This window comes from Pundamilia nyererei, unplaced genomic scaffold (genome assembly GCF_000239375.1).
Source record: "Pundamilia nyererei isolate P.nyererei 1_Seehausen unplaced genomic scaffold, PunNye1.0 scaffold00006, whole genome shotgun sequence".
NCBI classification, from domain to species: domain Eukaryota; kingdom Metazoa; phylum Chordata; class Actinopteri; order Cichliformes; family Cichlidae; genus Pundamilia; species Pundamilia nyererei.
Window position 1 is genome coordinate 5,405,734 of NW_005187407.1, and position 12,642 is coordinate 5,418,375.

The 12,642-nt window shown below is 39.6% G+C and overlaps 1 protein-coding gene across 1 annotated transcript; it reads left to right on the forward strand.

Annotated features, from left to right (window-relative positions):
• Positions 1 to 2,482: 2,482 nt before the first annotated feature.
• On the forward strand, positions 2,483 to 12,062 carry erap2 (endoplasmic reticulum aminopeptidase 2). The gene is made up of 21 exons (XM_005722265.1): positions 2,483 to 2,536; positions 3,200 to 3,567; positions 3,664 to 3,850; positions 3,924 to 4,093; positions 4,191 to 4,329; positions 4,421 to 4,555; positions 4,649 to 4,769; positions 4,855 to 5,009; positions 5,116 to 5,229; positions 5,315 to 5,446; positions 5,586 to 5,717; positions 8,080 to 8,148; positions 8,267 to 8,442; positions 8,594 to 8,673; positions 8,762 to 8,945; positions 9,083 to 9,239; positions 9,332 to 9,516; positions 9,671 to 9,832; positions 10,014 to 10,154; positions 10,381 to 10,462; positions 10,628 to 12,062. The coding sequence occupies exons 2-21, from the start codon at positions 3,398 to 3,400 to the stop codon at positions 10,772 to 10,774; spliced, it is 2,838 nt and encodes a 945-aa protein (XP_005722322.1). The 5' UTR covers positions 2,483 to 2,536; positions 3,200 to 3,397; the 3' UTR covers positions 10,775 to 12,062.
• Positions 12,063 to 12,642: the final 580 nt, after the last annotated feature.

Genomic DNA, 12,642 nt, shown 5'->3' on the forward strand with positions numbered 1-12,642 from the left:
AAAAAGCGAACAAACATGAAAGTCAACACAGTTCGATTTTACTGTCTATTAATTTTACATTCACAGGAATATAAAAAGAAAAATGAACATACTAATAAAGTAAAACAGTATTAATGAGTAAACAAACAAACAAAAAAAATGAACAAACTTTGAGCTGAAATTCACCCACAGGAGTTTAGAGTTAAATAAGAGCGAGACTGTACACACACACCTTCCCACAGAAGCATTAAGCCATCTGTCTGTGGTTAGCTTTTGATCAGATAACAGGTTTGGCCTCACAAACACGATCTGTTTTCAACTGCCAAAGGCAGCGACACCTGGATGTCTCTGTGAAAAGGCTGAAAAAGGCGCGTCTTTAAGCGTTACAGCATACTCCTGTCATCCTGGCAATGGATCATTTCCCGTTTAATCCGTCAAACCATATCCTTAAAATCAACCACATGAGTGGGAACATACTCATTATCTTCCAGTGAAGAAAACTCCTCTATGAAGACTTCAGACCAGAAACAGTTATCCTCTCTAGGTTAGTTTCCTTGTCAAGGTCATATGTTGCATGAGAAACCCATTTCCATCGATCTGAAAAGTCAAATACTCCGTTCAGACTTACATAATTAAATAAAATCAAATGAATTACACTCATAGAAATACAAGAAGATTTACAGACGTATAATAATCAATGACATGCCTGCATGCAAAGGTACATCTGTGTACTGCATGATGGTACTTACCACTTAATAACAACATAAATGGTCATCAGAGTGTCAAAGGCGAGGATCTTCATGAGAAGCAGCCTCATAACTAGGATAACCACTGTGTTTGTCCACACATCAATGCCTGAGAGCAAACCATGCAGACCAGTATAAGATATCCTCGTGTGTCAATTTATTGATTTCTTTTTTTTTTTTTTTCATTTTTGAGCAACAACAAATTACCTTTAATTTTTTCTTCTTCATGGCACAGTTTGTCTTGATGATCTGAAAAGATAAAATGTGAAATTCCAGCTCCAAATTTACAGATATGGTCACATGAACTCATCTTTACCTGATGAGGTGATGCGGCGTCTCCTCTTGCTTTTTGAGTGTCTCTTGCGACTTACTGAGCAACTGTATGATGGCCAGTCTCTGGTTGTCACAGTGATAACAGCCACCACATTGGGGACATGGTGCTTCCTGGTTAAAGCGATGCTGTATGGCGTGGTGGGCATGTGACCCTCTGACGCTGAGCTCCAGCCGACCTCCAAGTGCCCTCTCCTGAAGTCATTCACAATGCACACCAGCAGGGTCCAACCAAGCCTCTCCCCTGACAGGTGAACTGGAGGTGCCAGTGAAGCCAGCACATCGCCCTCTACCCCTCCTGATTCAGGTGGAGCACAGAAGATCAAATAAAAATCAAAATCAAAAACAGAGGTAAGTTGTGTGCGAATCTTTGCAGTGATGAATTATTCTCGTTGCTGAGCTCTTATCACACATATATGTTTTATAATCAAAGTGGTGATATGTTTATATGTACTACATGTATTTCTGAATTTGATGTAGTAACTCCAGGAGCTAAAATTAATGTATGCCACCAGAGATGAAGGATATTTCCTACCTGCTATTTTCTGTGTGAATAATTAAACTAACTTTTATTGACTTACAACAGTTACAGAGGAGAGCTCTTAAAACCAAACTCCTAGAAATCCTTCTTTAAAGTCAGTGTTGTGGACATTTATGATTCATGTGATCATTTAAGACTAATTATTCTTTCATATTGATTCAAAAGATATATTTTAAAATATATTTAAACTTCTTACCTGTCCACAAATAGATGATAGGAAGGTAAAAGAGACCCCTGGATGGCTCAGTCATGTCAGCTTCAGTTAGAGTGACTTTTGTGATTACTGATCGTTCTGTGCGTTAGTGTATGTGTTTGTGTGGCTTGTGCATGTGTGTGCTAAATGGGGGCATGCCATTTGGCTTTGGCAGGAGCATTGCATTGTGGGGGACTCACATGTCTCATTGTTGTGACCTTATACTAACAATGGAACCCCTTTGCCCCCACCCAAATGCCTGCACAAAACCCAAACACATGCACACACAGACACAGGGACAGAGAGAAAGAGACAGGAGGACTGTGTGAGCTTTGGATATGTAAAGCACTATCTGCATTTACAGAGAAAGGACAAAACAGAGGACAAAACGGAGGACAGGACAGAGAACGGGACAGAGTATTTTGGACAGCAGCAGAGAGTAGCTGCAGTAACTGGAGAGACACACCTGCTCGCAGCTGTTAGATCTGAGGTGAGAAACTGATAATATCACCAAACCCAGAACATTAGACAAAACTCTTGTAGGTTACACCTGCACACACACACACACACACACACACACACACACACACACACACACACACACATGATACGCACGCACACACACATATGCATGCACACACGCACACAAAGAGTTTTGTGTCATCACTAGTGGGTGGAAACTTAAAAGGGAAAGTGAAAGTTACAGCAGGGCCTTAAAGGAAGCATGATGAAGCTAAAATGACTGAGGTAACGCATTTTGACATTTCTTTAAAACTTTACATCTGAAGCAGACTTTAGACGGGGCTTTTTTAGCACACTCCAACATTTAAACGCTCTTCCACCGTCTGGTGCATTTCTGGTGAGCTCAGAGGTTGCAGCAAGCAGCCTTACCTTTTCACTATGGTACAGCACAACTAATGTCTCGGTAACCCGATTTGAACTGCAGCTCCTGCAGCTGTTGTCACCTTACAGTTATAGCTGTGTCCTTATTTTGTTTTGTCCACATGGAAAGTCATGTGGCTTTTTTGTCACATGTTGGATTCTCCTTCAGGACGAGACATGTTGTAGCCTAACATCCAGCAGCGTGGTTCAGTATAACACCATTACTGTAAGCCCTTTCTCTAATTGCTGCTTCGCTGTGCGAGGAAGAGAAATTAACATCAGACCAGGGGTTCCAAGTGAAGTCACTTTAAGTCCTGCAGTATTGAAAAATCTTTTTTTGGTAGTAGAAATAGATAAAAACCACAGAATTCATCAATTAAAGTTTGTCCAAATTTTACAGCATGCACCTTTGAAACTATTTGTCATATTTGGAAGGAGGACTTTCTTAGACCTCTACAGATAAGAAAAAGAATAAAGGGTTCGTCCCAGAGACTCATGTGTTCATGATCTTTCATTTGTGTCTTTCAGGTTTAAGGAAAGAAGTCCCAAGAGCTTGCTGTTCTTGCTTTTGCTTCCTCAATATCATCGTCTGACAGTCACTTCAGCTCCCTCTTATTTTTTCCCTGTGTTCAGGATATGATAGAGTGATATTAACACTATCTGTCAGCCTGTCACGTCAGAGTTTGGCATCTTTCTAATAGGTTGTAGAAATTCATTTAGTCTGCAATGGTCTCTGCCAGGCTGTTGGTGCTGTCCCTCTTTAGCGCGTCTCTGGTTGGGTCTCAGCCCACAGAGAGTTCACAACAGGTTTCAAGCCCTCCTGCTCATCCTGCAGGGGAACCATCTCTGAGTATCGATAACCTGTCCTTCCCCTGGAGTCGCCTTCGCCTACCAAAGTAAGTTCTGCACTCGCTTTTAAATATTGTATTAAAATAAATCAATCAATAACAAGAAAGCTGATGGATATTTGTCAATGTCTTAATTTATCTCAGGTACATCATTCCTCTTCACTATCACCTCCTCCTGCACCCCAACCTCACAAGTCTAAGTTTCACTGGCTCAGTGCAGATTCAGATTGATGTGCAGAACAATACAAACTGGGTCGTATTACACAGCAAGGGTCTTCAGATCTCCAAAGCCACCATATTAGACCAGAACCTCACTCATCTATCAGAACAGGTAGTTGTGAATGCACATCAGCTCTTTTGTCATTGTGGCCTACATCAGACCCATCAATCTCCTTCTGTTCCAGGTCCTCCCAGTTCTTCATAACCCTTCCCATGAGCAGATAGGCATTTTTTCTCCCAGAGTGCTCAGCAGTGGGCAGAAGTATTTCCTGTATATCGAGTTTGGAGCAGAACTTGCAGAAGGTTTCTATGGCTTCTATAAGAGCACCTACAGAACCAGTACAGGAGAGACCAGGTGAGACCAGGTGTACTATTCCACAGCATGGACTGTAAGCTATCTTACACATACCTACAAGTGTCTTTTCTAAAAATCTGATAATATCTATTCTTAGAACCTTGGCTTCAACTCATTTTGAGCCTACGAGTGCTCGAATGGCATTCCCTTGTTTCGATGAGCCAAGCTTCAAAGCCAATTTCTCTGTACGAATTAGGAGACGTCCCGAGTACATTTCTCTGTCCAACATGCCAGTAGTAAGTGTTGCATATGTGCCAGTTGTCACAAATGTTCACATGAAAACAAAACAAAACAAAAGCACTTCATTTGAGTTTTTGTGGTTTTCAGATCAAAACAGTTGAAGTCAGCGGTGACTTGCTTGAGGACCAGTTTGCTCCAAGTGTACAGATGAGTACTTACCTCGTGGCGTTTGTCATTTGTGACTTTAAGTCTGTCACTGGAACAACATCCTCTGGGGTGCAGGTGTGGTCTACATGATAATGTCTCGTATGAAATGCCTTCATTTCTTCCTTACTTTCTCAGTCTAAGTGCCTGTTTCTTGTGTTTTCACTGCAGGTTTCCATCTATGCAGCCCCAGAGAAGTGGCAACAAACCCACTATGCCCTGGAGGTTGCTGTTAAAATGCTAGACTTCTATGAGGAGTTTTTCAACATTCGCTATCCTTTACCCAAACAAGGTAATTATTATTATTATTTTTTGCTTTGAGAACAAAGCCAAAAATATAAACTATAAGTATCCTGATCCATGTGCTCTTCTTTCAGATCTGATAGCCATTCCAGACTTCCAGTCTGGTGCTATGGAAAACTGGGGTCTGACCACCTACAGAGAGACCAGTCTTCTCTACGACCCCCTCACATCCTCTGTTTCTGATAAACTCTGGGTTACAATGGTCATTGGCCATGAGCTCGCCCATCAGGTGGGAGTATGACAGTCTATGCATACAGTAATGACATGTAGGTTTAAATGCTGTCAGGCAATCACTTTATTACAGAAAGAGTCAAAATTATAATTCTTGCTGGCAGTGGTTTGGCAACCTGGTGACCATGGAGTGGTGGAACGATATCTGGCTGAATGAAGGATTTGCCAGATACATGGAGTACATTTCTGTCGAAGCCACTTACCCGGACCTCAAAGTGGTATGTGCTTTAATCATTGATTGACAGATTAATATTAAACCTGAGAAAGAAGATTAATATTCATATTGTGTGCTCACTCTTGCAGGAGGAATATCTGCTGCACACCTGCTTTGCAGCTGTGGGTCACGATTCATTGAACTCCTCTCGGCCAATATCTAGCCCAGCAGAGAACCCCACTCAGATCAAAGAGATGTTTGACACAGTCTCTTATGACAAAGTATGTCTTTGTCTTTGCATGTTTCAAAATGTTTCTTTGACAGAAAATCTTTTCAAAACCTTTTTTTTCCATTTGCTTGATGTAAACACTCCTTTGAGCCTCCAGGACTTATTCCGACCTTTTCTCTCTTTCTTACCAGGGCGCTTGTGTCCTGCACATGCTGCGACACTTTCTGACAGATGAAGTGTTTCAGAGAGGGATCGTGCGATACCTCCGCAAGTACAGCTACAAAAATGCACACAATCAGGATCTGTGGGACAGTCTGGCCAACGTAAGAACCCAAATTACACTAACTGTGTCAAAAGGCACCGTTTTCTTTTGTGTAAATTATGAGAGATGGTCAAAGTAACACGCAGCCTGACAGAGATATATTTTACATTATTTGGCTTTTTTCCCCATATGTGGTCCAAACTATTTTAGTAGATCATGAAACTAAAAAGGCGACATAAGAGTTTGATTACAGGTAGATAGAACAGATATTCATCGAAAGCTTCTGCTTGTCCTTTTATTTCTGAAGTACTCACCTTTTTATGATAGTTTGTCATCTTGACGTTATCATGAAAGAGCAGATCGTGACAGATCCACAGTTATGTTATGTTAACACAACACTTGACATACAAACACTAACTTTTAAGAAAGTAACTCCAAATTGAATTGAGAAAATAACTTTAAACTTTGGGTTACTGACTTGAAATTTTGGGATGAGAATCCAGAATTTCAATATATAAAAGTATGTTTTTTTCTAGTTGCAGAGACAAGCTTAAAGGTTTCAGTATAAAAAGATTTGTAGTCTTAACCATAATCGCTGAGAAGAGGCAGGATGAAGTAGAGGAGAGGAGGGAATACTGGGACCCAGAGTACGTGACTCTGTCTCAGATTTTTGTTGACTAATAATACACTACCCTTATAATGGTTTCTGTAACAGCTGGGACTCCATCAGATGATAGTCTTTAGTTTTTTTTTAATGTAGCCCATAAAAATGTAGGTTTTACAAATAAGCATTTTAAACTTCTGGTAACAGCAGTGTTATAGATCTGTTGTTATTTGTTTTCGTTCCAAACAGCTAAGGTTTTCTATTTCATGGTGCAAAAATCGATTAGCCCAGACTTTAAAGTTGCTTAGAGTAGCTAAAGTAATAAACAAAGTGAACATTAAATCTGTTTTACTGCAGTCAGTGTTCTGTCTGTGCCTGGTAAAGCTGTAATGAGTGCAGACTGACTGAAAAAAAAAAGAATGCATTGCCTTTCCAGGCAAAAATAACAAGAGACAAAAAAAGCAATCACAGTGTACACTGTAATGGATTATCAATGTCAAGCAAATTTAAAATCCCATTATAACAATCACATCCAAAAATTAAATGAAATACATGTCAGGATATGCTAGAGAGAGGTCCCAAATTTACAAGGAAGGCAAAATAAACAAAAAAAGCTGAGATACAGAAAGTCTACTTGGCTAGAAAAAAAAACAAGGTAGGAATCAAAAAGCAGCTCAAGAAAGACCAGAAACAAGAGGTAGAAAAATTAAGGACAAACAATCTGACAGGTGATGATATTAAACACAACTAAATAGGTTGAAACAGTCTGGCATGGCAGAAAAATAATAGGAAGTAAATCCAGAAAATGTGAAACTTCCAGAACAAAACAGTTGTTAACCAAGAAGGCTAATAACTAATGAAACATTAAAACTAACTAAACATGAACACTCACACAGAGTCTGGAACAAGATCAGGGACAACAAAACCCACAGTCTTAAGCAGTTGAAATAAAGGCAACTGTTTGTGAAAATTAAGTCTAATTGCTTTCATCTTAAAGACTATCAAGCATTGGATGACTGAGCACCTACTGAGACAACAAAACCCATATATATATAACAAGAACCATGACTGTAGTGTATTATAACCCGTGTTGGGATTGTCACTCAAAAAAGTAATTTAATAAATATTGCTTGTTACTTTGTTACTTTATTTAATTACTCACAGAAGAAAGTAATTTGTTACACTACTCGTTACATTACATTATTTTCATGTTTCTCTGTAAAATGACCTGAAATGCATTGTCACATAATTACTGGTTAGCAATATAATTCTTAGGCTACAGTCCCACACACCAAGACAAATCCCTATCCTAATGAGTATACACACAAGAGCTTTCTTTTAGTTTTCCTGAATGAACACAAAAAACGACAACCCAAAGCAAAGCTGAAAACCAGCCGAAAGAGTTCTTAAAGCGAATGCCAAGATGAATTTACTGTAGCGACATTTACAAGTAGCAACAGAGGTTACAATGTTACAAGCCTTTCTGTTCATTACTGTTTTTGTTACCTGTGGAAGTTCCGTCTCTGGCTGCTGGACTGGGGTCAGCATGCATTCGGCTTTAACATCGCTCTGGGTTCCAAAGAGCCGAAGGTCTGTTAGCACTATAAAGCAGTTCTTTCTGTCTTGGACACAGTTGGTATTTCACCATTGCACTCTTGTCCTTTCTTTGAATAAAAATAAAAGTAATGTCAATTTCTCCTCGCTCAAAAGCCGTAGACCTACTCCAAAATGTTCCTCATCCTGCACACAAATTTAAATCAGCTGATTGTAGAAAAATTCAAAGACAGCATAAAATCATCCCTTTCATTCTGTTTTTCAGACCTGCTCAGAGGAGGACTTCATCTCAGGGAAACACTGTTACAGCAGTAGCCAGGCCTCCAAAAATGCAGTGAGCAAACATTTAAAAATAAACTCACTGGGTCGTCTTCGCTGCTTACCTCATATAAATGTCACATAGTTTATAAGATTGTGGTTGCATGTTAATTTCAGTGGACTGTCTCCTACAGTACCTGTTTGCTGGGGAACATTTGAACCTAACAGCCATGATGAACACGTGGACTCTGCAGAAAGGTATCCCTCTGGTAACTGTGACGAGGAAGGGGGCTCGTCTGCTGCTTAGACAGGACAGATTCCTGAAGACAGTGCTGCCCTCTGACCCTCAGTGGTCCACTTTACAGAAGGGGTAAATACGCACATGCCTTTCTAAAATTTTCTACTATTTAACACATTGTTATGTTACTCTACATGTAACTCCTCTATGTATTACTACCATGACTTCTGTTTAAGATGAAGGATTTGTATCTTTTGTGAGTATAAATTTCTTTTTTGTATAGTTTCCTTTGGCATATTCCTCTGACATATAAGACAGACAGTTCCAGCACCATCCACAGACACCTGATGACATCACCTACAGGTAAGAGGGGAATATAAAATTGAATAAAGCTTTTCTTTGCCATTATCTTGGTCTTTGCTCCAACTTTTACTGTATATGTTTTATTCAGATAGTATACATATAGGAGAGGAAGCCAGCTGGGTTAAGGTAAACTCTGATATGACGGGCTATTACATGGTTCATTATGAGGATGGTGGCTGGGATGTGATGACTAAACTGCTGAGGGAAAACCACACTGCTCTGAGCTACAAAGACAGAACTCATTTGATACACAACGCCTTTCAGTTGGTCACGTAAGTATATGTTTGTGTGTGTAACTGTTTGTGGTTTACGTGAGCTAGCAAGAGGTTTCTGTATAAGAAAACAGCTTTGATTACTAAAAGTAAAATAGAAAACAATAATCTTCTCTTTATATTTATTTCTTCTAAAGCGCTGGTCATCTGCCACTCAATAAAGCCTTAGACTTAATCGGTTATCTGCTACTGGAAACGCACACAGTGCCTCTCCTCCAAGGACTGGGATATCTAGAAGCTTTTTACCATCTGGTTGAGAAAAGAGATGAGTCAGTTTTAACACATAACCTGGGGGTAAGAACGCAGGACACAGTTTGATTTTTTTTATGGCATTATGGCATTAGTTTAATGTGAGTTGTTGTTTCTGTTGTCCTGTGTTTCTACAGGCATACATCTTGCGATTTTTCCGTGCCATCATCGACCAGCAGACGTGGAGTGACAGCGGCACTGTATCAGAGCGCCGTCTTAGGACTGAGGTCCTGTCACTGGCTTGTCACCTGGATGACCCTCCCTGTGTGAAGCGGGCACGTCAGCACTTCAGCGACTGGCTCCAGTCCAACGGAACCCTCAAGTATATCTAAACTACACTTCAACACTCATTCACAGTCAGCAACCACATATATGATTCACATAAACAACTGCTCTTTCCTGTGCTAAGAGAGCTCATATAATCTGATATGTCACCATATCCCTAATATGCACGTCTGTGTTTGTGTTTACTTCAGCCTGCCCACTGATGTGGCAGAGACTGTGTATTCAGTTGGAGCTCAGGATGACCACGGCTGGGCCTCGCTCTTACACACATACAAGATTTCCCTCTCTGAGGCACAAAAGCACAAGATCCTGTATGCTTTGGCCAGCAGCAAAGACACCAGCAAACTTGAAGGGTATGTTGTCTTCATGCTGTTGTTGGAAAATATAGCAGAAATGCTGCCACCTTGTGGTAAATATGGAGGCATGTATGGATTAGTAACCTCAAAGTCTGAGCCTACTTATTGAAGTGTATGGTAAGCTGAAATTGAATTTTAGTTAGTAGTCTTTGTGTTCATGTTTGTGTTTTTGTTACAGCCTGCTGGAGCTGGGTTTGGAGGGAAAGGTGATTCGATCCCAGGATCTGTCCACTCTCATACTGATGGTAGCCAGAAATCCGAAAGGACATTACCTTGCATGGGACTTTGTGAAAAAGAACTGGGACACACTAGTTCAGAAGTCAGTATAACAGAGACTGTCCTAAAAGCGTGCCATATAAATGCAGTTTTTAATGCTATTTTTAACTATAGCATATTCAGTGAAATCTTTTTCCCCCCTCAAACTGGCCTTGTGATCTAGATTTGCGTTGTAGTGTTTAAAAGTACCATATCATACAAGCACCACAGTCTGGATATTCAGATATATTTGTCTTGACCTTCTTGTCTGTTGTCTTTCTGGTCTCCAGGTTCCAGCTGGGCTCATTTTGCATTAGAAACATCATCATTGGCACCACAAGTCAGTTTTCCTCTCCAGAAGAACTCACTGAGGTAAATAACATGGTTTATATTCCACAAAGAAGTTTAGATATATTGATATTCTGAGAGGTCAAATAACTAATATGTGCTAGCCTTGTTGCAGTTATAACTGAACGAGTAGATTTCTTTGAACTTTTTTGTCTGTTTTCACTTAAATAGTTGTGTTTTTGCCCCCAGGTGCAGTCATTCTTTGAGTCCATCAAAGAACAGGCTTCTCAGCTGAGAGCTACTCAGATTGCCCTGGACAATGTACTGAAAAATGTCCGCTGGGTTCAGAGGAACCTGGAGACGCTGAGAAATTGGCTGAATGAGCAGATGCAGTGAAAGACAGCAGGGACAAAGGTGGTGGCTTTAACATACCACAGAGGGACTATCTCACAGTTTTTTTTTTAATTTGTTTTTTATTCAGAAATGTATATGCTTGAAATCACTGAAGGGTTGACAGACTTGTAAATACAAAACATGTGAATTTCAGGGAATTTGTTGATTAAAACAAGAACTAAAAATTACTGGCAGCTAAGTGGTAATGGTTTGTATAAGAATAAGTTTTGTGTTATTTTTAGTGTGTGTGAAACAAAGAGATTCATTCCAAAGAGGCAAGAAACACAGCATAAATGGATGCTTCACCATCAGGGGCGGAGCCCATGGGTGGCCAGGGGTGGCAACGGCTACAACAGACCAAAGTCTGACTACTCACTGCAACCAGTGATGAAGTCATTAGGGAGCCACAAATATAATCAGAATTCACACTGAGTTGGGACTATATTTTTTTTTAGTTTTTCACTACAGTTGTTCTCACACAAACAGACTTTGACATCAGCCACACGCAAGTAAAATTTGAGAAGCTGGTAAAAAACAAACAACGAAAAAAGCAATGTCAGCATCAGAAGGGGCAAGTCTGCAGAATTTGAGAAAGATAGGTCACATGACAGTAAACCAAAAGAGGAAAAGAGTTAAACAAGTTTGTCAAATTTAGTAAATACATAAATAAACTGGAAAAATATAGCTAAGATCGGACTCTTATTAAAAGCAAACAGTAGTTAAATTATGTTTTAAGGAATGGAGTTCTTCCTGACCCTCCAATGCACAGCACAGTTCCTGGCTTTACCATATTCTTTATGTGCCTGAACAAGAACAATGAGCAGAAGCCAGTTATCTAAAGGAGTCATATAATGAAACAGAAGCCTTGTTACACATTCACAAACATCAGAATCAAAACAAACGGGTTTGAAGTTAAACACGAACAGTTAAAAGAGTACTTACAAAAAATCAAATTATTAAACACAACTGTTAATGCACAGCTATGCTCCTCAGTATTCAAATCAAATGCAATGACTTGGTTGCTTTAAGCTGTAATTTTTTTATATATATCAACAACATAAAAAGAAATCAACTTTGTAAATTTTCAAGATTTTTTATTATGCCCTCATGTGGAAAGAAAACATTACAGCCATGTCATGAAAAAGCAATTAAATGAAGATTGTTTTCCCCACATTTTCACACATGAGAAAAAGAATGCACAACAGTGCCACCACAGTGTAAGTAATAGTTTCACCCTGACCACATCTATACAAATGGCCAGATTCCAACACGGTTCACTACATGGACAATAAAAGAGTTTGTTGTACCTCCTGTATCTGCGTTTTTGTTGCATAAACTGAAACATATCCTTTATGTCTTGAGTGTAGATTGTGTACGCCTATATTATGTTAGGGTCTTGGTATAAATACTTAATGCCTATCATTAGGGTTTAGGCTGTAAATGAAAGTAAAACAATTTAAATAGCATGACAACAAAAACAAGGGAGAGAATAAAGGAGTAGGAAGAAGTATAAGCTTATTATTCCCACCACATCGCCACTGTTTAGTATAATCATCATTGTAACTTCCTATTTAAGTTCTGTCCCATCATAAATCTTTATTTGTTGTTATTATACTAAAACAACAAAAACACACACATAGTCCAAAACGTGGAACTTGTTAATGATCTGAAGGCAGTTGGGACCACAGTCACAGAGAACACTTTCTGTAACACACTACACTGTAATGGACTGAAATCTTGCAGTGCCTGCAAGGTCTCCCTGCTCAAGAGGGCACAGTACAGGCTGTCTTAAGTTTGCCAGTGAACATCTAAATGATCCAGAGAAGATTTGGGGTCATTTCTGCTAAGGGTACAGGACAACTTAACTACAA

Bases quoted from the DNA above. Each gene is read 5' to 3' on its own strand.
- erap2 (XM_005722265.1), top strand. From the start codon at position 3,398: ATGGTCTCTGCCAGGCTGTTGGTGCTGTCCCTCTTTAGCGCGTCTCTG. The intron at 4,330-4,420 runs GTAAGTGTTGCA...TGTGGTTTTCAG, and splicing joins CTCTGTCCAACATGCCAGTA to ATCAAAACAGTTGAAGTCAG. The intron at 8,443-8,593 runs GTAAATACGCAC...TTTTTTGTATAG, and splicing joins TGGTCCACTTTACAGAAGGG to TTTCCTTTGGCATATTCCTC.